The following is a 26,904-nucleotide window of genomic DNA, read 5'->3' as shown; positions in this document are numbered from 1 at the left end:
ATACAGGCAGACCTTGAAGTCGCACTTTGGGTTAGTGCAGTCGTCTCTGGTGCTCCTGGTGTAGTTTAAGTGTCCAGGTGCACGTTTGGTTCTGGGTATCCACAGACTGCAGATGTGAGTCAGCCTTTTTCCCTCTATGTTGGATCTGGTTATTAAACTTCAAGCCGCAGCAGAGCAGAGTTTGCTTTGTTCAGCCTGTAACTAGCCAGGTATCATCAAGACATAACAACGACAGTTTCCAGGCAGTGTGTGGAATTCCTGAGTTTAGCTTAACTATCCCAAGATTAGGTCATCAAACTACTCTGCCTCTGCTACTATTACTTATTTGGCTCTGCGTCAGTGTCCCAAAATGTCAGTTTGTCATAACGTCCGATGCTGCAACTGGACAAAACGCCAACAAATGAAGAAAATATCTTTACTAAAGATGAAATATGACAAAACAGCAGGAAAAAAGCACCGTTTTCATGGGACTCTCTGCAGTGTTTGGTGCTGCGCTTTATGGCCAAACGGCTGTTTTAGTCTCGTCTGTCTGAAGGACTCGGACGTCATTTCAAACATTTGCCGTTCTGCCATGTTCACTTTAAAGAGGACAAGCTGTCCTTGCACTCTTTCCAAATAAGCCGCACTTGTTCCCTGCCTTTCTAACTATACTGTAATACTGTGGAACATTTAGCACGCTAACAGAGGCCTGCAGCTTTGTGTCATCTCCTGGGAAGGTTGTGGCGTTTTATTACCACACAGCTGAGTGCTCACACAAACCGATGATCAGTTATTAAAGTGAATTTGATTATCAGCAGCTGGCTGCTGTTAATTCCTTTAGAAGTACGGGAGGTACTTAGTCTGCAGACTCACTGCATAGAGCCCTGAGAAAACTTTTTTTACACTTCAATCTTTTATTAATCCCAAAAGTTGTAAAGCTGTAAGCATTGCAGCTTTCTGCTTGCTTACTATTAGCTTTCTAGTGCAGATAATCTTGGGATAACTAGCTGGCTTTATCGTCACTAGTTACACCAACAGGGACCAAGCTGAGCTGAAGCTGATCATCTGGGAGAGCATGATCAGGCTGTACAGTAAATCATCTGGGCAGCAGATTTCTGCAGCGATATATAACAACTTAGATCGTAGCCATTGTCCCCACAACATCTGCTGTTTGTCTTTGTGTGGAGCTCTCAGGGCCAAAGTCGTATAAGAAAAGTCTTAAATCTTTCTGGAGCTTTCACCTGATTCTCCTTGTTTGCTATGCACAGTATCATTAAATGCAATTAATCTCGTACTAACAGGAGCATCACTGTTTGTCTTTTGACGTGATGATGACGTGAAGAGTTGACTTTGAAGAGAAACACGCGTGTGAACGAATTGCTGCTTTAATCGCTGTGCCTGTAATCTACAGTCGGCTGATCATTTCATGGCTGTTTATTTACAGATGCTTTTGTCTGCACAAAAATACTGAAGGACATTTTTCTGAAGTCTTTTACTGAACTTTAACTTTACAGTTAAAGTTTTTAAAATACTAATTATTTATCGATTAGCTCTTACTGACAGCTCGAGAAAGACTTCACCAGTTGACCAGTTATCACTTACTTTTGCTGATGTTACAGTCTGTGGTTATCCTCCTCCTCAGGTCCTACGCACCCATCTGCAGCTCCCTTTGGCCATCCACCGCACCATCCTGGAAACTTTCTTCCTCCAGCATCTCATTTAGGTAACAGCACGCTTCATCTCAGTCTGACCGATCCAAAACGAGGGTGTTGATTGCATCAGCGCTAACATGCTGTGTCTTCTCCCAGAGCCTTTCAGTAGGCCTCCATCGTTTGGAGGACTGGGATCTCTCAGTTCGTCGGCCTTCGGGGGATTGGGCAATCCAGCACTAAGTGAGTTTCAGCCTCAAGAAAGACACTTGCTTGGGAGTGGCCACATGAGAAACGTGACTGTTGTGGAGGGTCACAGTTTCTCGTGCGGTCCCTCGGGAAAATTAGTCACCCACCTGTAGTTTAGGTGGAGTAATCCTCTCACTGTTTGTAATGCTGCCTGCATATGAGGATCAGCAGAGATACGCATTTAACTTGCGTTCCATGTTTTTCCACGTGTTGAATCCCTAACAGCGGCCAACTCGGTGTTTGGCCACAAAGATGGCCCAAACGTGCCACAGCACTTCAACAGCAACAGTAACAACAGCCACCAGGAGCCGTGGAACCGCCTGCATCGCACGCCACCTTCGTTCCCCACGCCGCCACCCTGGCTGAAACCCGGAGAGTCTGAGAGGAGCGCGTCGGTGAGCTCACACGAGAGGGACCGAGACTCTGACAAACGGGACTCGTTGGTCAGTAAAGAGGACAAGGACAGGTGGGTGGTGAACAATGTAACAACTATATGAGTAATGTGGTCAGTGTGTGAGTGCAACAAAGTGACAGTTTAATGAACAAAAGGTTCCATTCAATTCAATTTTATTTACACAGCGCCAAATCACAACAGCAGTCGCCTCAAGGCGCTTTATATTGTACAGTAATAGATACAGAGAAGACCCCAACAATCATATGACCCCTATGAACAAGCACTTTGGTGACAGCGGGAAGGAAAAACTCCCTTTTAACAGGAAGAAACCTCCGGCAGAACCAGGCTCAGGGAGGGGCGGGGCCATCTGCTGTGATTGGTTGGGGTGAGAGAAGGAAGACAGGATAAAAGACATGCTGTGGAAGAGAGACAGAGGTTAATAACAGATATGATTCAATGTAGAGAGGTCTGTGAATACATAGTGAGTGAGAAAGGTGACTGGAAAGGAAAAACTCAATGCATCATGGGAATCCCCGGCAGCCTACGTCTATTGCAGCATAACTAAGGGAGGATTCAGGGTCACCTGGTCCAGCCCTAACTATATGCTTTAGCAAAAAGGAAAGTTTGAAGCCTGATCTTAAAAGTAGAGATAGTGTCTGTCTCCTGAATCCAAACTGGAAGCTGGTTCCACAGAAGAGGGGCCTGAAAACTGAAGGCTCTGCCTCCCATTCTACTTTTAAATACTCTAGGAACAACAAGTAGGCCTGCAGAGCGAGAGCGAAGTGCTCTAATAGGGTGATATGGTACTACAAGGTCATTAAGATAAGATGGGGCCTGATTATTTAAGACCTTGTATGTGAGGAGCAGGATTTTGAATTCTGGATTTAACAGGAAGCCAAAACAGGAGAAATCTGCTCTCTCTCTCTAGTCCCTTTCAGGACTCTTGCTGCAGCATTTTGGATTAGCTGAAGGCTTTTCAGTGAGTTTTTTGGACATCCTGATAATAATGAATTGCAGTAGTCCAGCCTGGAAGTAATAAATGCATGAACTAGTTTTTCAGCGTCACTCTGAGACAGGATATTTCTAACTTTAGAGATGTTGCACAAATGGAAGAACGCAGTCTTACATATTTGTTTAATATGTGCGTTGAAGGACATGTCCTGGTCAAAAATGACTCCAAGGTTCCTCACAGTGTTACTGGAGGCCAAGGTAATGCCATCCAGAGTAAGAATCTGGTTAGATACCATATTTCTAAGCTTTTCAGCGCCGAGTACAATAACCTCAGTTTTATCTGAATTAAGAAGCAGAAAGTTAGCGGCCATCCAGGTCTTTATGTCTTTAAGACATTCCTGCAGTTTAACTAATTGGTGTGTGTTATCTGGCTTCATGGACAGATAGAGCTGGGTGTCATCTGCATAGCAGTGTAAATGTATGCTATGTCTTCTAATGATGCTGCCTAAGGGAAGCATGTATAATGTAAACAGATTTGGTCCTAGCACTGAACCCTGTGGAACTCCATAATTAACCTCAGTGTGTGAAGAGGACTCTCCATTTACATGCACAAATTGGAGTCTATTAGATAGATATGATACAAACCACTGCAGCACAGTACCTGTAATACCTACAGCATGTTCTAATCGCTCTAATAGGATATTATGGTCAACAGTATCGAACGCTGCACTGAGGTCTAGCAGGACAAGCACAGAGATGAGTCCACTGTCAGAGGCCATAAGAAGATCATTTGTAACCTTCACTAAAGCTGTTTCTGTACTGTGATGAACTCTGAATCCTGACTGAAACTCTTCAAATAAACCATTCCTCTGCAGATGATCTGTTAGCTGTTTGACAACTACTCTTTCAAGGATTTTTGATATGAAAGGAAGGTTGGAGATTGGCCTATAATTAGCTAAGACTGCTGGGTCTAGAGATGCTTTTTGAGTAAAGGTTTTACTACAGCAGCTTGAAGGCCTGTGGTACATAGCCGATTATTAGAGATAGGTTGATCATATATAAGATCGAAGAATTAATCAATGGCAGGACTTCTTTTGTAGCAGTTTTGTAGGAATGGGGTCTAAAAGACACGTTGATGGTTTGGAGGAAGTAATTATTGAAGTTAACTCAGAAAGATCGATTGGAGAAAAAGAGTCTAACTTAACATCAATGGTACTAAGAGTAGCTGTAGATAATATTACATCTGTGGGATGATTATTGGTAATTTTTTCTCTAATGATAAAAATTTTATTTGTGAAGAAGTTCATGAAGTCATTACTAGTTAACGTTAAAGGGATGGTTGGCTTAACAGAGCTCTGACTTTTTGTCAGCCTGGCTACAGAGCTGAAGAGAAACCTGGGGTTGTTCTTATTTTCTTCAATCAGTGATGAGTAGTAAGATGTTCTGGCTTTGCGGAGGGCTTTCTTATAAAGCAACAAACTATTTCTCCAGGCTAAATGATGATCCTCTAAATTTGTGACACGCCATTTCCTCTCCAGCTTACGAGTCATCTGCTTTGGGCTACGTGTTTGAGAATTATACCACGGAGTCAGGTACTTCTGATTAGAGACCTTAGTTTTCACAGGAGCTACAGTATCCAGAGTCGTACGTAGTGAGGAGGTAAAATTATTAACAAGATAATCGACCTCTGTTGGGGTAGCGTTCAGATAGCTGCTCTGCTCTGTGTTGGTACAGGGCATTGACGATGATAACAGTGGGTGGATTATATTTTTAAACTTAGTTAAAGCGCTTTCAGAAAGACATCTACTTTGATAAAGTCTACTCTCCACTGCTGTGTAATCAGTTATTGTAAATGTAAATGTTATCAAGAAATGATCAGACAGGAGAGGGTTTTCAGGAAACACTGTTAAATGTTCAGTTTCTATGCCATATGTTAAAACAAGATCTAGAGTGTGATTAAAGTGGTGGGTGGGTTCTTTTACATTTTGAGAGAAACCAATTGAGTCTAATAACAGATTAAATGCCATGTTGAGGCTGTCATTTTTAGCATCTATATGGATGTTAAAATCACCCACAATAATTATTTTATCTGAGCTCAGAACTAAATTAGATAAAAAGTCTGAGAAATCAGACAGAAACTCTGTGTAAGGCCCAGGTGGACGATAGATGATAACAAGTAAGACTGGTTTCTGAGTTTTACAGCTGGGGTGGACAAGGCTAAGCATCAGGCTTTCAAATTAATTAAAAGTCTGTCTGGGTCTTTGGTTGATTAATAGGCTGGTGTGAAAAATTGCTGCCACACCTCCCCCTCGGCCTGGGCTTCAAGGTTTCTGGTAGTTAGAATGAGTCGGGGGTGTTGATTCATTTAAACTAACATAATCATTCTGCTGCAACCAGGTTTCTGTAAGGCAGAGTAAATCAATTTGTTGATCAATTATTAAGTCATGTACTAACAGAGACTTGGAGGAGAGAGACCTAATGTTTAATAATCCACATTTCACTGGTTTATTCTTTGGTTCAGATGTGGATACTGTATTGTTCTTTCTTTGTAATTGTTTATGTTTAAGTTGTTTGTTGCTGGTTTTTAGTTAGTTTTTTGTCTGTTTGGGAGCTGACACAGTCTCAATGGAGATGGGTTTTTGGGGGGGTAGCAGGAGGAGAGAAGCTGCAGAGAGGCGTGTAAGACTGCAACTCTGCTTCCTGGTCCCAACTCTGGATAGTCATATTTTGGGAGGTTTAATAAATTTGTCCATATTTATAGAAATGAGAGCTGCTCCATCCAAAGTGGGATGGATGCCGTCTCTCCTAACAAGACCATGTTTCCTCCAGAAGGTTTGCCAATTATCTATGAAGCCCACATCGTTTCTGGGACACCACTCAGACAGCCAGCAATTTAAGGAGAACATGTGACTAAACATGTCACTCCTGGTCTGATTGGGGAGGGGACCAGAGAAAACTACAGTCCTACATTGTTTTGGCAAAGTTACACACCGATTCAATTTTGATTTTAGTGACCTCTGATTGGCGTAACCGGGTGTCATTACTGCCGACGTGAATTATGATCAGCGAGCTCGTGCTCCTGCTGGGGAGAGGAGAGAGGAAAAGGTTAGCATCGCCCATATTTGATAACAGCTACTCGTGGGGAGTACAGAAGGAGGAGGGGTCATCAGCTGAAGTGTCTGCTGTCAGGACTCCGGGTAACCGGCCTTTCTGGGACATCAGCTGGACTTTAAAAACATGTTTACATTGTGATTTAAAGCAGCACTTTAACTACTGAGCTAACTCATCTTTGGAATACAACTGCACTGATCTCAGTGGAGTTATAAATTCAGTTTCACTTTATTAGTTTCAGTGCTGGTTTTCATAATTATTATTAAATGATAATTAATCATCATTAATTAGCAGCAGCATCAGTCAGGTGGTGATAAGCAGATTGGCAAAGGCTTAAATTAAAGATGTTTCCTGTATGTTTTACATAATCATAATTTTCCATAAGATGTTTTTTTCTCTGCACAGTTATTTAACTCCAAACGTAAAACTCTCATAACCTTGTTTGTGCCTGTAGGGACTCTGTTGAAAAGCGTCATTCCAGCCATCCGTCCCCGGTGCCCGTCAATACAATCAGCCTTCTTAGCCACAGCCGACCTCCTGAGCACCACAGGAACCACCTGCCACCTGCTTCTGGAGAGCCTCAGAGGGAGAAGGAGAACAAGGCCAAAGAGAGGGAAAGGGAGCACTCGGATTCATGGAAAGACAACGGCACAGACGACCACAAGCTCAAGGACAGCCAGCACAGTGACAAGGACACGCCTGTCATCCATGACGGCCGAGCGTCGGAGGACAAAATGTCAAACAGAGGATCGGCGTCACCCTATGTCCGGCAGACCAGCTTGGAACGTCCCAACGGTGGCCTGACAAGGGATGTCCTGGAGAAGAAGGCGGAGCTGCCATACGAGCACCAGAAGAAGAGCAGTGAGGTGAAAGTAAAGGAGGAGAGGAAGGAGGAGCAAGATGGAGGCGCAGAGAGGGCCAGTGAGCACCTGCAACAGGCGCCCTCCACCCCTAATCTCCACCCTCCCTCCTCAGTGCCTGTGTCCATGGGCATGCCCGGTGTCCACCCAATCAACAGCATCAGCAGCCTAGAGAGAACTCGAGTCGTGGCGCCCTTTATGGGTATCAGTCCCATCCCAGGAGCTGACAGATTCCCCTACCCTCCCTTCCACTGGGACCCAATGAGAGACCCCTACAGGGGCCTGGACATTCACAGGCGAGACCCCTTGGCCAGGGACCTGCTGCTGAGGAACGATCCTCTGCACCGGTTGGCAGGGCCGCGCCTGTACGAGGCAGAGCGCTCCTACAGGGACCGCGAGCCTCATGACTTTAATCGCGACCACGCCCACCCCCTGGCCCTGGAGCAGAGGAGGGAACAGGAGCGCGCCCAACTGGAGGAGCGCGATCGCCTCAACATGCTCCGAGAGGACTACGAGCACGGGCGCCTCCACCCCGCGGTGCACCATCCCGCCCTCGATGGACACCTCCCCCACCCTGCCCCGGGCCTCATGGCCCCCGGACTCGCTGGCATGCACTACTCCAGGGTGAGTCCCTCGGCCGCAGCGGCAGCAGCTGCCGCCGCCGCCGCCGCAGCCACCGCCCATCAGAATGGTATCCTGAACAAAACGCCACCCACCGCGTCTCTGAGTGCACCGCCCCCACTCATTCCCACACTGGGCGCCCGGCCCGGCTCGCCCAGACGGACTACTCCCCTGGGCACAGATATCAGAGACAGAGCGGCTCACAAAGACATCGAGGCGCGGTGAGCAGACGCGGTGGCCCTGCAGCCCCGTGCCTCACCAACACTGAACTCACAACCAAGCACTTAGCTTTGGCAAAGCAAGACTGTAACATAGCTGTGAATAATTTATGTGGGCACACAGATGCCCATGCAATGAATCGTTTTTGTATAAAACTACAAAGAGACAATAATCATGGAACAAAAAAAAGCTTTTTTTCAGAGATTTTGTTTTCCCGTTTTGCTCCAGCTTTCCGTGTGCATTCTTTCTCTTGTATAGAAAAGTGATGTGGAGTCAGAATGAGCAGCTTTGGATTGTACAGGTACTTTAGCACTGAGTGTGTAGATAATGTGTACAGTCGCTGTGCTCGCCCTGTACGGATTCAAATTCATGGTACAAATATGCAAAAGAGTGTTTCGAAAGCTTTACTTTGACAGATGTAAATACAGGAGTATGATTCAGAATGTGCTTTTTGCAATTTCTTTTTCGTTTGGTTGACACAGGTGATTCGCATTGTACCAGATCCCCAGATTCAACTATGCAACAAATGTCTCGGTTCCCTTTCTGAAAGCTGGCCTTCAACACTACTGACTGCGTGCCACTGTGTACCATTCAAGGACTGTATTCTCTCCACAACGCAGACTTGACATTAACTTTGCGTCCGTGCTGACAGATGCAGCTTTAACCGATCCGCACAGGGTTTCAGATTCTCATTTAACAAAAACAAAATGATTTTTGTCTTATAATAATCTGTGGTGACAATCCCATTGAACTGAATATTAAATTGTGATGTAAAAAGCCAGCAGCACAAATGTGTGGATGGATTTTTTTGTTGTCCTCTTAGTTAACACCAGTCTTGTTCTGGGGAGAATGCAGCGCATTAAACACCATGACGGCACGTTAGCCCTAGCGGAGGAGTGTAAAGTACATGTTTCTGTTGGTCAAACAGTGTATTAAAGTGCTTTCCTAAGTTGTTGTACCTACAAAATCAAAATACAAAAAAAGCAAGTCTCAACCATGGACGGTTTGTTTCTAACAAGCAGAGATCTATTTTAGTAGTCCACTGAAGGTTTAGTTGTGCGCTTCAAACTCTGTGATATCATGTCGTGCAGTGTTTTTTAATCCAACATAAAATTGTCCACCCGAGCCATAGTGGTTAGTCGATACGTATCGCAAAAAGATTGTTCAACGAGAAACCTTTTGCTGTTTACCGTGTACAGGGGAAAAAACGAAGTCTTTCTAGATCGTGTACAATGAGAAAAAATGAAGCGACTGAATCTTCAGCATGCTCCTCATTTAAACTTGTGTTATGTAAATTGTGCCATGTTATTAAAAAATGTGTACTAACCCTGTGTTTGGGTGTTTATTTCTCCGCCTTTGCACAGACACCGTATGTGACGTGTCCCACTTCTCACCCACCAGTGTTTTTATAGCGCTACAGGTTGTGTTGCCATTAATATTTCTTTTTTTAATCCTCTGTCACGTACAGCGTGTCACATCCCTGCTGATGTAGGAGAAAACTTGATGGTTACCCCAGAATTGTGAATTCATGAGCAGATGCAAGAGTTATTGGCATTACACTGAGTAACTACAGGTTGGTGCCGCCTCTGACTGATGTTTGGCACTGAGGCGTGTGGGTGCATCAGTCACATGCTGGCTGAAAGATTGGCTGCTTTTATTTCCTCAGAGTGAATGCCTCCTGCCCCCGGGACCAACGCTGCTTTTCCTCTCAGACCTGCACGTATGAAATGATATAGGGCTACAGCATGGGGGTAATTCAGCCTTTGGACCAGCAGAGTGCGCCAAACTGTAAGAAGTCTTATAGCGTGGATGAAACTCTTTAGACAAACCATTACTCTGTGTAAGAGCTACCGTTTGACAACTACTGTCAAAGAAACGCAAGGTTGGCTTATAAACCAGCCTGAACCATGTCTCAGGACCAACACATTCACACTCACACATACATCTACTGAAGCCAATTAACATGGATGTCTTTGGACTGTTGAAGGAAGCCAGAGCCCCCATAGAGGACAAGTACAAGAATGAATCTTTCAAGTCATTTGATTAAAAATCGTGAGGTGAAAAGGAGACATGCAGCAGGGGATTGTAACGTTTTCAGACTAAGCGTAGTTTTTATGTTCAAGAGTTTAGAGAAATCAAGCAAAACTTCACATTTAAGAAGCTTCAGAAACAAAAGCAGAAGGCAGCGGTTTGCAAACCTCATATTCACAACAGAACATAAGAAACCACGTCGCATATTTAAAAAGAGACCGTTTTTAGAGACCACTTAAATTTTGAATTTGATCAGAATCAGAAAGGGTTTTATTGCCAAATGTTGAGCAGGTTTACAACATTAGGAAATTGCTGCGGTACTTAGTGCAAACATACTGTCATATAACGCTTAAATAGACATAAAAAATAAAAATAAGAATTAAAAGTGCTAAGTAGATAGATATATACATGAGCAGAGATGGGCAGTAACGGGTTACAAGTAACGGGTTACTGTAATCCGATTACTTTTTTCAAGTAACGAGTAAAGTAAGGGATTACTATTGTAAAAACGGTAATTAGATTACCGTTACTTTCCCGTAGGAACGCTGCGTTACTGCGTTACTAAAACCGTGATTTCTTTTGCGAGAACGTCTCATGACAGTGACGTAAGCGAGTGCGCCGTTCGTGACAACAGCTGTGTGCAGATCAACAATGGATCATATATCGAGTGCAGAGAGAGTATGAGCGTGCAGCGTTTAAAGCGTGGAAGTACTGACCTTACTTTGAGTTTGATTCCATAAAAAGTGACAAAAACATTAGTGTCCGTTGTGCGTGGGAAGAAAACTTCTTTTTACAGCGAAAAAACCCCTAAACTTCCGAGCAAGTACCGAGTAGCTATGACGTAATGGGAAACTCACAGAGAAACTCGCGGATTCTTCCACTGACCGCTGCACACCTGCACCAGGGTAACCCTCCGCCTACCCCACTCCTGCTTTACAGGTGAAAATAGAGCAACAGGACCGCTAGTCTTTGACTTTATTTATTTTCTGCTGTGTTTTACTTGCATCTATTTGAAAGACTGAGTGTAAACACACAAAATATTTTATTTTATGTGCTGGAATGTGCAGAAAATAGGTTTAAATATTAAACAAATTTCTTCCAGTCAGAGAATGTTGCAGATAATTAAGTTTTTGCTTGATGCATAAAGTTAAAAGATTAAAACTAATAAAACAAGTTTTAAAAAAAGAGACTTTTCCATTTGATTACATTTTGTATGATGATTATGCAGAAAAAGTAGAATTGGGCTGAAAGATCTATCACTTTATCACCTATTCAGGTTGTAAATCGTGTTGTTAAAAAGTAACTAAGTAACTAAGTAATTAATTACTTTTGAAAATAAGTAATCAGTAAAGTAACGGGATTAATTTTTTGGGGAAGTAATCAGTAATTAGTTACTGATTATTTTTTTCAAGTAACTTGACCAACACTGTACATGAGTGCAGGTGGTGATCAGTGCAAACATGGCATGATGCAGTGAACACAGTGTAGGGTCGTGTGTTAGTGGTGCGAACAGTCATACGGTTATTGTTCATGAGTCCAACAGCAGAGGGGAAGAAACTGTTCTTATGGCGAGAGGTTCTGGTGCGAATGGACCGAAGCCTCCTGCCTGAGGGGAGCAGGTCAAACAGACTGTGTCCAGGGTGAGAAGGGTCAGCTGAGATCCGAGCTGCACGCCCCAGTGTCCTGGAGGTGTACAGGTCCTGGGAGTCTGCAGCCAATCACCTTCTCAGCAGAGCGCACAACACGCTGCAGTCTGACAGCGTCGTGTCTCAAAAACGTTTGGATGGAGAAAAACAAGCAGCACAAAAGAAGCAGCTGGAGGAACATTTAGCAACTAATTAGGTTACCTGGCATCGCATCAGCAAAAATGGGCAGATTTTCACCAATCTGCTAAAAAGTCTACAAATTTTAGAACAATTTCAGAATTATGTTTCCCAACATGAAATTGTGAAGACTTTGAATATCATCTATATCACAGATAGGATAGTAGTATGCGTCACATTTTCCATGGCCAGATTTTGTTGTTATCAAGAACAGAAAAGCTTAATGAGACGCTGTTAGGCCCGAGCTCGTGATTAATGATGTGTGACAGCAGGGGGTCTGATGGGCTTCGGTGCAAATGGGATCCTGTGGTGTGATTTCTTTATCAGACTGATAACAAAGACATAATAAACCTGCTCCGGCGGTGTACAGAGTACGTAGAGGTTTTATGTTTAAACACCTGAGAACACTTCTCTCCAACGACCTCCTGCAGTCTGAACTACGTTTACATCGATTCACGACATTGTTTTTGTGCAAACCTGGCTGCTAATAAGCTCACTGTGATTTTTATGGTTTCAAACAGAAGGTGCTCATTAATCCTGCCCGTCTAGACCAGTGAGCACCAAACGGTAGATTTCAAAAGTTAAAAAGAAGAAAATGTTTGATCTGGACTCTTTCAGGACCCAGTCTTCAGTTTTCAATCACTAAAGTTCAAACAGGCAATTCTGGTATTTGGAAATGTGGAGCCAATGAAGTTTAACATTTATACATAAACTACACGTTGCTGTGTCAAAAACTCAAAAAGTGGGCCTATTTTAAGTAGAGTGTAAAATGACTTAGTAATTAGGTTACACAATCAAATTCATATGGAAATGAAAACTGCATAAAAATTGAAGACTTTGCCTCACAAGATAGAAACGTGACTTCAACATAGTGAAAATATTATAATATTTGGCATCCAGAGCAGTGGTAACTTTGCTGTGACCCACTACCAAGTAAATGTAAGGCTGGTGTTGACCAATACTTCTAGTTAGGATAGGGATTTGGGTGTGTGTGTGTGTGTGTTCCTGTCTAGCTATCTTTGTGAGGACCGAAATCTGCATTCTACTATACTTGTGAGGACCAACCGTGACTTGTGAGGACACACAACCCGGTCCTCACAAATTTGAAGGCATTTAAAGGCAATTTTGAGGCTCAAAATGTGGTTTTAGTGTCAGGGTTACAATTAGGTTATGGTTAGGTTTAGGGTCAGGGTTAGGCATTCATTTTTAATGGTTAGGGTCAGGGGCTAGGGAAAGCATTATGTCAGTGAAGGTCCTCACTAAGATAGCTGAACGGGGTTGTGTGTGTGTGTGTGTAGGTTCATATTGTTACAGGAAGGTGTTTCGGGTTTCAGGCCATGGAGTAACGCAGAAGAAAAGTAACGAGTAGGGAGTAATTAGGTAAAGTAACGTCTTGATGCACGCTCAGTTATCCAGGTAAATCCCCCAAAAGTTGATTCTGTTCATCTGGACGCAGCGTTTTCAGTGGTGCTGGTTTCAGTCTTTATGCAAATGTCCTGTTTATAAGGTTGAAACCTGCAGCTGAGACTGAAGACGTCACCGGGATGATGATGAAATGTTTTTCCCACTGAAACATCCAGATGAGCAGCATCAACCTTTGGGGTTGAGTAAAGTAACGCATTACTTTAACAAGTAACAAGTGACGTCTAATACTTTTGCTTTTTTGAGTAACAATCTGCAAATATTCAAACAGAGAGTTTAGACGCTTCCTTTAAAACACTGAGTAAATGCTGGAGCCTGCACTGAAACAAGCCTCATGTATGACCTGTATGTCCCCGCCTCTGCACTGATGGCCACAAAACTCTGCTTATGTAATTCACCTTTTCAACACAAGGTGGCATCAGTGCACACTGATGGACTGCAAGGTGAAACAAAGGGAGCAACAAAGGGCTCATCTACAGCAGATAGTACACACTGTGCCTGTCGTCTCACGAGCAGAGAACCAGTTTGCCGAGGTCAACTTCCTCTGACCGATGCACCAATGCGATTTGCTTCAACACTGACAATCACGCATCCTGTCAAACCTGAAGAGCAGCATTGCGTGCCAGACGCTCCTTGATTGACATTTATATCCTTTGTGAGCTTAAACACATGACAGAAACTAAGCAGGCTGATAGTCCTCGATCGTCAGCCTGCACTTAAGAGTTGTCTGTGTCGTAACTGGAGGCACACCTGTGTTTGTACCTGAACCCACAGCAAACAGGAATCTGACACCTCGGTGCTATAGCTCAGTGTTACTGCAAACAAAGCCAGTCTCTGGGAAATAAGATCATATTTCATAAGAATAATAAAGCGAACCACACATCCCCCATCACCTGATCATACAAGCTCCACATCGTCTTAATCTCATGTAGCACCACACACGGGCTCTGGCTAACACGCCAAAAAACAGGAAGGTTCAGTATTTTCTCCCCGCTGACAACACTTCTAATCACCTCCAAACAAACTTGGCTCGGTCGCTCCTAAAAATATTTTCCTGTTTGTAAAAAAGGAAAGGCTTCCCACTCTCAGTGGTAATGCTCCCCTAGATTTTCCACTCTGCTTAGAAAAAAGAAGAGAAAGCCTATAAACACGAGTCTACCAGTGAAGCTGTCTGTTCAGGATTAACTTAATGCTCAGCCTGTTCAAAAAGGAGTTCATTCGTTTGTCACTGTGAGTCGTTTCATGGTAACACAGCTGCTTGGTGGGGTAATATTACAAATCTGGAAAGCCTGAGATGAAAAGAGGAAGAGCTGCTCTCATATATATACATGCTGAAGTGGAGCAGAGTGCACAGCCCTCACTGAACCCGAGGAAATGACCATAACTCTTCAGACATATGTGATCTTACACACAATCAGTGGAGCTTCTGTTTATAGTGAGGAGAAGAGGAGGATCCACAGCCTGGTCATAGCAGATAGATTAATAGATTCCCAGCATCATCATGTTGGACATAAGAGGTTTGAATAGCTGAATGACAGTTTGCTGCAATGGTGGAAAAATGCTACATGATATCAGAGTTGCTGCTATAGTAAGACCAGCCAGAAATACTCAAGTTGTCTTTCAGTGTGTTTTTGGGCTTATGGAGGGTATTTCAGGCTTTCTGTGGAAAACAGGAGTGTTTTTACACAGCAGTGACCTTCAAAAGGAAACACACACAGCTGCAGTGTGGCAGAAGAAAACAGAGGAAAAAGTCTTTGTCACAACCAGATAGCCGCTTTAGCAGCACTCTCACACACACTGATTCCTCCTACCTGCTCTGTATTCTTTCTTCACGCTGACCTAGATATCACATGACCCGCCCTAATCCTGCCGCTCTTTTCGTCTGATTTCAACAAAGACAGGTCCGGATGACCTTCATGCGTTCGATGCAGCGGGGCCTCATTAGCGGTGAGATTCAGATCTGCCGGTGCAGACTGATGAACTTTAATTACTGCAGGAGCTGCTTCAGCTGCACACCAACGGTTCAGCTCGTGTGGAACATCCCGGCTGAATGCAGAGGATGCACAGAGTGTCTGGACTCTGACCTTCTTCGAGCAGAGCAGACGCTGAACAGTTCTGGTCATAATAATGTAGAGCTGAACACCATCTGCAGTGTGAAACCTGCTGTAGGATAAGAAGAAGACAACAAGTGGCCCGCTGGGGGGCATGCATCATCTACTGACATCGCATTTTAACAGTAACCTGGAGAGGAAGTGGAGGAAAGAAGGGTCACACCTACTCCTGTACATATAACCAAACTCACAGTGTGTACATGTTGAACCAAAAACAGGCGTGTAACTAGCAGAAATAATGACTTTAACCAGCAAACAGAAAAATAATCAGCTAAGATTAATGGTTCCATTCATTTTCCCTCCCAGACTTTTTTGTCTTCTATTATTGGTAAACTGAACGTCAGTGTGGGAAAAGAAACGTAAATTATTTTATAACAGTCTGATATTTATAGACCACATTATGACACATTTTCCCATTTCTGATCAGAACCGTTACATCCAAAATATTATGCAACACATTACAGACACAAAATATTCACATAAGAAAAGATGGAAGCAAGTTTCACAAAGTCAACCACAAAAGTGGGTCTTTTTCTCACGTAACTAATTTTTTTCCAAGTTTAGTTCAGTCCGGAGGTTTCTTCCTGTTAAAAGGGAGTTTTTCCTTCCCACTGTCGCCAAAGTGCTGCTCATAGGGGGTCATATGATTGTTGGGCTTTTCTCTGTATCTATGAAGCGCCTTGAGGCGACTTTTGTTGTGATTTGGCGCTATATAAATAAAATTGAATTGAATTGAATTGAGTATGGAGAGTGTATTATTCTTAACCTTGAATAATTCCAGGAGCATCGGATAAACCACAGAGGAGGAGTTAGCCTCAGCAGCTGTTGCTAAAATAGTGATTATCTTCCATGCTAATTATCACAAACTGGTTTAAAGGGAAACTGTCACACGTTTCCTTATTTTCTGTGTATATTTTTTTTATCAGATTGTATATTTGTGCATTTTATATATTTGTTCTGCTCTGTATGTTGATGCTCTGTATCTCATCATTGTCACTATACAGATGTACAAAGGCATTCTATTCTATTCTATTGTTACTGTTATAGTGAAAGCTCAAATCATGGAAACGTTTTAAATAACAGTAATCCACTGTGAGGCAAAAGCTTACAGCAGCACATGTGAATTTTTAGTTTCTCTCATGCTGAGCAGAAAAATAGTGAATATACACGTGTGGCATAAATATAATAAATATACACAATAAAGTGGCATGTGCAACACTTTGTTTTCAATGTGTAAATGTGTCTCATTGTGCATTCACAGTGGTGCTGATACAGGAGAGACAGAAACTCAGACTGAAATAAGTTCATAATAATAACTTAATTACTTTTTCCATTCATTAACTTCATATGTAATCCCACTGAGGCAGCATGTAAACTATCCTAAAAGAGACTAATGGGCAGCCATTACAAATTTTACTATGAACCTTTGTGAGTTTCCTGCTACGACATGTCAACAAGACTGCGGTAAAAACCCAGTGAGCAAACAGACATTAGCCTTAGAGTCAATGTGCAAGCACAGAGTCAACAGAAATTTCCTCAAACAACAGCGAAAGTTTGGCAAAGATCCACTTTATGTTTCTGTTCTGCAGCACCAACAATCCTCAAAGCTGCTGTCAGCCCATACACAGTTCATCCTGCTACACTGTGCAACAGCTACACAGCCCTGCAAGCTTAACTAACATCAGTAAGACAGCAGATATTAGCAACCTCGAAATGAGAAAGAGTATCTAAGATGTAGGAACAGAAACAGGTGGACACTTTGGAAATAAGACCTCCTGAAGTTCAGTTAATTTAGCAGTGGTCCAAAAACATCTGTTACCTTTACAGTGACAGAAGGGAAAATAAATGTTATCACTTAATGTTTAATATCCTGACTGAATTACACTCTATCAATAACAGGGTCAGTGCCGCGAGTAACACCTGAGGCAATCACCCAACATCCAAACTCATAAGTTTATGAACTGGTAAAACACCTGCAGAATAACCCGCAAGATGCACCGCTGGCGTCCCAGTGCCAGTTTGATGACTATACTACATTTGTTTTAAATCACAACAGCTGCCCCAGCGCACTTTTTATGGTAAACACCGTACAATAGCACAGAGAAAACCACAACAAGACCACCCTCTATGAGCAGGCGTTTGGTGACTGTGGGAACGAAAAACCCGCTTTTAACAGGAAGAAACCTTCAGCAGAACTGGGCTCAGCGAGGGGCGGGACAGAAGAGACCCTGTGAAAGAGAGCCAGAGATGAATAATAACTAATGAGTCAATGCAGAGTGATTCATAAAAATGTTGTTTTCAAAATCAGATGAGGCCTGATTTGAGCTGTGTCAGCTGAAGAATTTTAAATTCAGTTCAACAATGAAGAGAAGCTGAGCTGGAAGACGTTTGTCTCTAGTCCCTGTCATCACTCTCACTGCAGCATTTTGGACCAAATAAAGGCTTATCAGTGAGTTTTAGGACTTCATGACCAGTGTTGGTCAAGTTACTTGAAAAAAGTAATCAGTAACTAATTACTGATTACTTCCCCCCAAAAGTAATCCCGTTACTTTACTGATTAATTATTTTCAAAAGTAATTAATTACTTAGTTACTTAGTTACTTTTTAAAAACACGATTTACAACCTGAATAGGTGATAAAGTGATAGATCTTTCAGCCCAATTCTACTTTTTCTGCATCATCATCATACAAAATGTAATCAAATGGAAAAGTCTCTTTTTAAAACTTGTTTTATTAGTTTTAATCTTTTAACTTTATGCATCAAGCAAACATTTAATTATCTGCAACATTCTCTGACTGGAAGAAATTAGTTTAACATTTAAACCTATTTTCTGCACATTCCAGCACATAAAATAAAATATTTTGTGTGTTTACACTCAAAATCCAATCCGCGAGTTTCTCTGTGAGTTTCCCATTACGTCGTAGCTACTCGGTGCTTGTTCGGAAGTTTAGGGTTTTTTTCGCTGTAAAAAGAAGTTTTCTTCCCACGCACAACGGACACTAATGTTTTTGTCACTTTTTATGGAATCAAACTCAAAGTAAGGTCAGTACTTCCACGCTTTAAACGCTGCACGCTCATACTCTCTCTGCACTCGATATATGATCCATTGTTGATCTGCACACAGCTGTTGTCACGAACGTCGCACTCGCTTACGTCACTGTCATGAGACATTCTCGCAAAAAAATCACAGTTTTAGTAACGCAGTAACGCAGCGTTCCTACGGGAAAGTAACGGTAATCTAATTACCGTTTTTGCAATAGTAATCCCTTACTTTACTCGTTACTTTAAAAAAGTAATCGGATTACCCGCTGTTCATGATGATAATGAATTATAATAGTTAAACCTACAAGTAATAAGTAGTTTCTCAGCATCAAGCTGAGACAGGGTGTTTCTAATTTTAATGCAAATGCAAGAAAGCAGTCCAACAAATTTGTCTAATGTGCACAGTGAAGGACATATCCTGGTCAAAACCGACTCCCAGATTCATCACAGTGTTACTGGAGGCAAAGGTCGTTCCACCCAGGGAAGGTATCTGGTTAGCCTCCATATTTCTACGATTCTTAGGGCTGAGTACAATGACTTTTGATCTGAACTCAGAAGCAGAAAATTAGAGGTCGTTTATGCAACTAACTGGTGCATCGTTTGGCTTATGATGCAATGAAAATTTATGCTCTGCATAAATACTGCCTTATAGGGGAAGCAATGTAATTGGTCCTAACACTGAACCCTGTGGAACTCCATTATTAACCTAAGTTTGTGAACAAGCTGCAGATATAATTCAAACCACTGAGCGCAGTACCCTTAATGCCTACAGCGTGCTCTAATTACTGTATTAAAGTATTATGTTTAACTGCTGTCATAGGGACATAAAGCTGTGTGTCATCTGCATAGCTGAGTGATGCGGCTGAGAGAAAGCATGTATATACCGCGACTTCATGCGTCTTAATTTCTCAGCTGGAGATAGCCCGAGGTGGTGTAAGAGTCAGCTGTGCTGGTGCAGAGGGAACTGGGATCGCCCCATCTCGTTAAATCAGTAACCTGACCTTTGCCCTGACTGTGGCCACACAGGAAACATGGAAGCACACGCCAGCATTGATATATATGAACTCACACATGGACAGTGAGAGACTCACACACGTAATATATCACTGACATCACTGTGGTAATAACAAAGATGACCCCAATCATCAGAAGGAGAAAAGAGGGGAAACTGTGGCCCGCTCCCTTTGCCGAGGCTACATTTTATTGTTGGCCTCGATCGTGCCCTCCCGATGACACGGCATTGGAGCTTGATCACCTATAATAGAGTCCGGCCGAGGTTCAGATTAAAAGTACAAATCACATTGTAAACGACTGCGGCGAGCTGTAACCTCCATCTAGGTTTTAACTGCAGCGATTCCAATCTCTCCGCTTCAGCCAAGGGAGATGGGAGATAACGGCACAGGGCTGGGACAAAAGATCAGAGGTACTGGGTGACTGAAGATCTCGTACAGTATTCAGGGAGGATATTAAACCAGGAGTCGTTTCTCTGAGCGCGCTCTCACTGTTCTTTTGTCCTCCACTGCCATACGCTTAAGTGATGAGGACCAACTCTGTATGTTTATTTTCCAACGCATTGTGCGGTTAAGGAACTTTGTTTTTTGTTCACGCCACATGCAATGATCTTCCTGCCAGTAAAAATGTGACATGTGCAGATGAGCATCACTTTACCGATCCATGAAGCTCATCAAAATCGGTCCGGAGAGCAGAGAGAGCGGGATCTTGAGGGAAAAAAACATGTTGTTGGACTGAGCGCAATCTCAGCGTGAATCCGCCTCTGCTCCCCTTTTCTCCCTTGAGCACAGAGGGGAAGGTCATTCATCAAAAGTCACATATTAGTCATCCAAATGTGAGCAGCATGCGGTCGAAAATAGTGACCCAAGATGACGCTGAGATGCAGCGCGTGCAGACGTCAACCTTTAAACGGATGACTCCGTATCGACCGAATGGCGAGGCACGGATGCGTGGAGGATGTGGGAGGGGGCAATGGTTGGTGTACCAGCGGTCTGACAAATGAGTACATGCCAGCTGGGTGGGCCCCACGAGAGATCCAGGCTGTCGGTGGGCCCAGCAGACAGGGCGGGATGATTGGCTCAGGTTGACTCGCCTCCCTCTTCGCAGAGCATCCTCCGAGGTCTCCAGCCTCGGCGTGCGGGTTGTTCGAGGCGACATATGGCTGAGAGCTGTGGCTGTTTGCATGGTGACAAATTGATGTTGCGCCTCCTTTTCCCATTCCCGTCCCTCTGACATGGTGACATGCATTTAAAGTTCAGGCTGTCAGCTTTATTTAGGTGTATTTTCACATCCAGCATCCCACACGTGTGACATTAATATTATGACCATTAAAGTATGAGAAGATGCTGGATTTAGAGCGTGAAGCTAAAAGCTTCTGAAGAGTGCTGCAGCATTGCACGTACGACTTAAAGCTTCCCGTTTTGTCATCGGGGAGTTAGATTGCAGAGCAGAATCCAGATTCGACACTCATGCAGACGCTGTATCCATCAGAATACTACAGAGACCAAAACGCGAGGGAGGCCGCGTCCAAAAAGGGCTCAACTCCTCAGTCATTCATCCGAAGTGGCTGTAAAAGCTTCACATCATAATCTGCGTGCCATTTTTGCATCCAAAGCGCTAAGAGCGCCGAGCCAAAAACTTAATGTACTGCTGTGCCGATGGAGCCGACTCTTCACATTATGCATATTCCACCATCCTGCCCAGAATTCCCCCTGCATCCCTCTCCCAACCTGAGGGAGGTTTCTAAAAATGGCAGAAAGCTTAGCGTCTGTGACAGGAGACGTCACGCGGGAGGATAGCGACTTTGATGAGACCTGTGCTTTTAGAGGCCTCTTTTGTTAGCAGGCAGATAAATCATCCCTCTAGCAGCCAGCTTAGAGTGTATACAACCAGATAAGGTTGCCAAGGAAACCCTCCTGGAGAACCAATGAGGTTTTTTTTGGTGTTTTTTTTCTGCTGTACCAGCCTCCTTTATCTGTACAAACAATTAATACCTTAGCCAGGCAGAAGGTGGGGGCTGGGGAAGTGGGAGGCAGGCACAAATCCCCAGGTGCTCCGTGCACCACTCTCCCCTCAGATATGTGAATGAGGTAAAAAATGCTACAAATGGATATTGGGCTGGAGGAGACTGAGAGATGATGTATGACTCATTGCACATTAATTCAATGAGAGAACAGCGCTTAGTCCATAAATCTCATCCCTACACATGCACCAGCACACATCACTAATGTCCTTTTAATGAATGTTTGCAATGCGCAGCCATAAAAGTGCCGTTACATCCAGTCACATCCATTTGTAAAGGTGGCTGAGATTGCGCTGGTATCAGTGCAGCTGCACACACCCCGACGTGCACAACTGCTGGGGAGCTATTAGGTTCCACGGGAGACTCGGACTCGCCACAGATCGATGCTCCGTGGCCCTATCTGTTACTGACATCCAATTACAGCAATGGACGTCCACTTAGCAGTGCTACTAAGTGCTTTAGTCTGGTTATTGACTACCTGTCCACAGCCTGCACGCGGTGTAGCCTTTGGCTAATAATCATCTATTGATCCATCCGCAAGATCACCAGCATGTTAAGTGTATAAAGAGGACAGTGATGCAATAGAAAGACGCGACACTAACATGTGCCTCAGCTGTTAACCAGGCGTTTCGCATCATTCAGCATACTTAATTAGGACGCAGATTTTGCACAAGTTTGATTAGTGCAGGCTTGCAGTAAACGTAATTACCCACCACATTAACTGAGGGAGGAAAGTGGCTGTAATTGAAAAAGCTAAGCAAACATGGAAACAAATGGCAAAGATGCCAGAGACCGAACGACGCGACCAGGGAGTGACGACGAGTCGATGTAAGTGGCGCACAGAGTAGGAGGTTTCAAACCTCCGCGTGTTTATTCTGCGCTCGAACGGCGTGGAGTGGAAATGGCAGGCGCAATTGCCGCCTGCCTGCTTCGTTGACTAATGGTGGTCATTAAGCGGTTAGAAAGTCACCTCACCTGGTGTAAGGGGAGGAACTCAGCGACTGCCTGAAATTAATCACAATCAGAAAGCTGGACAGGTCCCCAGTGAGCGCGCTGCTGTAAACGCTTTAGTGCTCAGAGAAACAACAAACGACAACAGCCAAGCGTTTCCTTATTTCATGACTTTTATTATTCAAAAATAAAGCACAAATGATACACACAAAAAGAAAAGCGGTTTCCACGCATGTGCAAACCTCAAAAGTAGATCTTCATATAGTGTTAGGCTGATTTCAAAGCTACTGTTAGTACTGTTAGTAATATTAGTTATTAATGTTTGAGCACAGCGAGGGACAGTAGCAGGAGCCCCTCTGTGAGCTCGGAGTCTAAATATCCTACAAGGGCCACCAACAAACTCCCCTCAGCAACACATCAGCCACTTCTCTCTCTCACACACACAAACCTGCACAGAAGTGTTTAAGTAGATCTGACAGATGTAATTCTTTGTCTAGACAGGCCCACATCTCACTTTTCTTGGTGCTACATCAAATCTGCGGTCCAGGGGCCAAGACGTTTCTACAGCTGTCACCTCCTCTTAGATGCACACGAAAACCTGACGCACACTCTCTGCACTAACCGCCTCCTACATATAGATTTATCACAGCAGAGCATCACAAACATCCATATAGACAGTGTCGTCTTTACATCTTTCGTTTTGCTGCGATTAGATAGGGTTACTTTGACAGAATATTTATACGTACAGCCAGAGCCATTCAGCTGTTTTTCTCTTTTCTTAAAAAGCACATCAATTACTGAGGTTTAAAAGGAAGTTTAAAGAAAATAAAGAACAAAATCATGTCAAAAAAATAAAGGTTTAAGACAGTCGTAAAGGTTTTGCAAGCCGTGGGAAAACTCGTATGAGGTAAGTGGGAGTGGGACAACAGAAGGTAGAAAACAGGCTGCGTATCGATTATTGTTCTTCTGATGTCGTCGCACTGGCGGCCATGCAGGCGATGTTACTGCACACGGCGCGGCGTACCAGCGGCAGATGTGCTACAACGCAACTCGACTGGGAAAACAAGGCACGATAGAAGTCATCACAACTGAGCTGTGAGGAAGTGAACGGAGGAGGAGTGTGTAAGGCTAAAACGAGGAGCACGATAAGGCGTCAGAGTGAAAAGAAACACTTTTCCTGCTAAATTACTGCCTTTAATTTTCTTAGAAAATAGAAGATGAGATTTTTGGTCTTCCAAACGGTGGAAGAACGGGAATTAAATAAGCGACCGACTGCACCAACAGGATGTGAGAGCAAGATAAACTTGGACTGGTTGTAACGTTTGTTTCTCTGTGTGGGAACTGTCTTCATCCTGCTTTACATCATTAAAAAACATCTTAATTAAGCCACAAAAGGTTTCACATTAACCACACAGAGAAGGTTAATTAAGATACAGGCTCCTTGTAATGCACCTCAGACACAGAGGACTGCATACGTGGCAACTCTGAGGGGGCTGAGCTCCTAATGAATTCAAACTTGGTGTTTAACTGTTCGGTGCGCCCACACGTCCTTCGGGTGGTTAAACGCCGGACAGTCAAACATAATCAGCGCCGAGTGCTCAGTGAACCTTGTTGTCCAGCGGCCTCCGTTATTTCTCTACACCTCAAAGTTTTCTGGAGAAGAGTTGGGGGGATGGACACTGCTCCTTTTCAAGCTCGCTCAAGAAGCAATAACACACCCAATCGCAAGATCTGCTCGGCTGAACCTCCCCCTCGCTGCCAGCCAATCCCGTCCACCCTCAAATCCCCGGCCAACCCCGCAGTGGACAATTCAAACAACAGAAGAAGCGTCGGAAAGAAAACGGCTGACCCACATAAGCAGTTGGTGCACTCGGTGCAGGGATTAAAGCAGATCTGTGACGAGCGTCTCGGAGGTTTTACGCTGAAGTCTCATCATCAGGAGTGAAGATGGATCAAATTATTTAGTATTTTAAAGAAAGTAAATGAAAGAAACTTATACTGCCTTACACACACACACACACACACACACGCTCACACACAGCTGTAATCGTATACATGCATGCATACAGCTGTACAGCAGGCCATCCAGGGGCCTGGATCTGTTTTAAACATACAGCACGTCTCTACAGCAGGGGCCACGTATGTTTAAAAACAGACAGGAAACAGAAACTAAACAAAAAACATGCATATATACAATAGATATTTATTTACTTCGCCGCTCTGCTTTATACCCACGCTAACTTCACGTCCAGACAAAAGTCATAAAAGTTTTTTGTTTGTTTTTGCATTTGATAAAAACTTCATTTACTGTGTTGTGTACACCTCAAATTCTCTTCTCAGCACCACAGCAGAGCCGGGTCTCCGTACGCAGAGAATATCCCCGTATGTAAATAATAAAGAGCTCAAAATCAGGCGAGTGCATCCGTCCCAGCTTTTGTCCCACTTCCTTCCGTTCAATCCCGTCTTTGCACAGTCCGTTCCCGTGAAGACGATCTGCTAGACGATCGAACCGTCCCTCGTCTGGGCAGGAACCATGACAGGGATGCCCCCCATGCGACTCAGGTTGTAGCCGGCCATCTTGCCGGCCGAGGGCGGCGGCGCCGGAGCCTGGCTCGGAGGCCTGTCGTACTCCTCTGACGAGGGGATCTTGTCGTACTGAGGCTTCAGGGCGTACTCGTGCAGGTTGGAAGGCGACATGGAGCCCAGTGAGGAGCGCTGGCTGGCCACGGTGAAGCTTCGAGCGGTTGAAGCGCGACTCTTGGGAGGCGGCACGTCCTCTCTGAGGGGGGGAAACAGAGAGCAGCACGTTTAGACAACAAACCTGGAAACTCGTCATCGTGGACTTGAATGATTTTGTGATGCCCTGAATCAAGAGAAAGTCCACAGGTAGGACCGGCGAGGAACATAATGAATCGACTGTGAGTCATTTAAAAACGAAACATGACTTGACTCGATAATAAGGGGCGAATAATTGAAGTCAGTTGGTCGGGCGTCGTCTCCGCAGCTCAGTCACGCCGACTGTGAAAGCCTGGAGAGGCTGAGCCGAGCATCCAAACACAGCCGTGCCCTCGACTCCCTCTGCCACCACATTAACAGCTAATAAGCAGCAATAATCCAGTTAAATGCTCAATCAAACTGAGCCCGAGGGGCCGGCGCTCGTTTAGTCCGTACGTTCATGCTGTGGCGTTTCATAAAACGTGCGTGTGCGTGTGCGAGACAGGACTGTTGGTCTAATCCTTTGTGTCCTACAGCGTGAGCGGTGTCACGTCGTGGCGTAAGACAGATTCAGTCCACGGCAGAGCGACGGTGCAGAGCCCGCGGGCCGGACGAAGAGTCGGACGTCGAGGGGAGTTAGAGTAGGTGGCTGTGGCGGAGGGGGGGGGGGGGGCTGAGGGGGAGGGCAGCCGGCAGCAACACGAAACAGGATGCAGAGAACAAACAAAGCTTTCAAACTGATTACCACAGCTGTTTATTTGAGGAGAGGTAAAAAAATAAAAACGCTGAGAGATAAAAACCATTTCCGTGTGTGTGTGTGTGTGTGTGTGTGTGTGTGTGTGTGTGTGTGTGTGTGTGTGTGTGTGTGTGTGTGTGTGTGACTACCAATCATGCTACACGCTGAGCCGACACCAATAATCACAGGTTACCTATGGCATTTTTGGCGCCCGCTGTAATCCAACATTACGTAAGCGTGACACGCTCCACCTCTCACACCGAACACTGGACAGTAACACAGAATATGAATCCATCAGATTGGAGCTGTGTGCATCTGTACCTTATCTCGTTGCAGATTTCCTTCTCGTACTTTTTCCTGTTACGGGCACGGCAGAAGCAGAACAGGATGATGGCGATGATGAGGAGGATCAACAGGACGGCAATTATGGATCCCGCGACGATGCCGGCAGTATTCGGGACTGGACGACACAAAGAAGGGAGAGGGTGAAGGTGCTGCTCGTGAGTCATAACAAGCACTTCCACTTCCTTTTAAGCTGATCGGGCACATAAAGCACATGAAACACACGTAACGTACTGAACTGAACAAAACATCCTTGTTGGCATCCATGTGATGGAGACTGTGTTTGCTGACAGCACATCTGGATCTCCAGTGAAATATAAACAAAACCACAGCGTGGTGTTTGATGATCATACACACTCTCATTAACACACACACACACACACACACACACACACACACACACACTGTGGCTCAGTGAGATTTAACAAAAGCTGCGATGGAGAAATCTAATAACATCATAAATAAAGGCTCCACATTCCTGCACGGCAGCAACACGTCGCTCTAATATTCCGTCTTTCAAAGGCAGAATTCATCAGACTTTGCACTTGACTGATGGTTGACCTGCTGATCTGGCAATCCATTTCCTGTTATAATAACCTTGGAGGCTTTTCATTAGGGCTGCACGATTTTGCATAAATTGAGATCACGATTCTCTCACGATTT

The 26,904-nt window shown here is 44.2% G+C and overlaps 2 protein-coding genes and 1 long non-coding RNA gene across 15 annotated transcripts in view; 2 read left to right on the top strand and 1 right to left on the bottom strand.

The window, feature by feature from the left end:
- The window catches only part of auts2a (activator of transcription and developmental regulator AUTS2 a), a 418,508-nt gene extending 409,149 nt beyond the window's left edge, over positions 1-9,359 (top strand). For 8 of the 13 annotated variants that reach the window (XM_085173985.1, XM_085173988.1, XM_085173990.1 and 5 more), the window contains 4 exons: positions 1,622-1,702; positions 1,788-1,871; positions 2,091-2,343; positions 6,788-9,359. In XM_085173985.1, the coding sequence (XP_085030111.1) occupies positions 1,622-1,702; positions 1,788-1,871; positions 2,091-2,343; positions 6,788-8,039 (1,670 nt within the window). In that variant the 3' untranslated portion in view covers positions 8,040-9,359. The remainder of the gene's footprint in view (positions 1-1,621; positions 1,703-1,787; positions 1,872-2,090; positions 2,344-6,787) is intronic. The other 5 variants (XM_085173993.1, XM_085173992.1, XM_085173991.1 and 2 more) reach the window with 1 other exon arrangement.
- The window catches only part of cxadr (CXADR Ig-like cell adhesion molecule), a 59,312-nt gene continuing 41,165 nt past the window's right edge, over positions 8,758-26,904 (bottom strand). The window contains exons 6-7 of the mRNA XM_085174028.1: positions 26,221-26,359; positions 8,758-25,227 (exon numbers count right to left, since the gene is read on the bottom strand). Of these exons, the coding sequence (XP_085030154.1) occupies positions 24,945-25,227; positions 26,221-26,359 (422 nt within the window). The 3' untranslated portion in view covers positions 8,758-24,944. The remainder of the gene's footprint in view (positions 25,228-26,220; positions 26,360-26,904) is intronic.
- The window catches only part of LOC146509425 (uncharacterized), a 94,034-nt gene continuing 79,753 nt past the window's right edge, over positions 12,624-26,904 (top strand). Inside the window, exon 1 of the long non-coding RNA XR_014876375.1 lies at positions 12,624-13,360. This is a non-coding gene — a long non-coding RNA (uncharacterized LOC146509425). The remainder of the gene's footprint in view (positions 13,361-26,904) is intronic.

The sequence above is a fragment of the Neolamprologus multifasciatus genome, chromosome 10 (genome assembly GCF_963576455.1).
Source record: "Neolamprologus multifasciatus chromosome 10, fNeoMul1.2, whole genome shotgun sequence".
In the NCBI taxonomy this organism is placed as follows: Eukaryota; Metazoa; Chordata; class Actinopteri; order Cichliformes; family Cichlidae; genus Neolamprologus; species Neolamprologus multifasciatus.
This window is presented reverse-complemented; position numbering and strand designations above follow the sequence as displayed.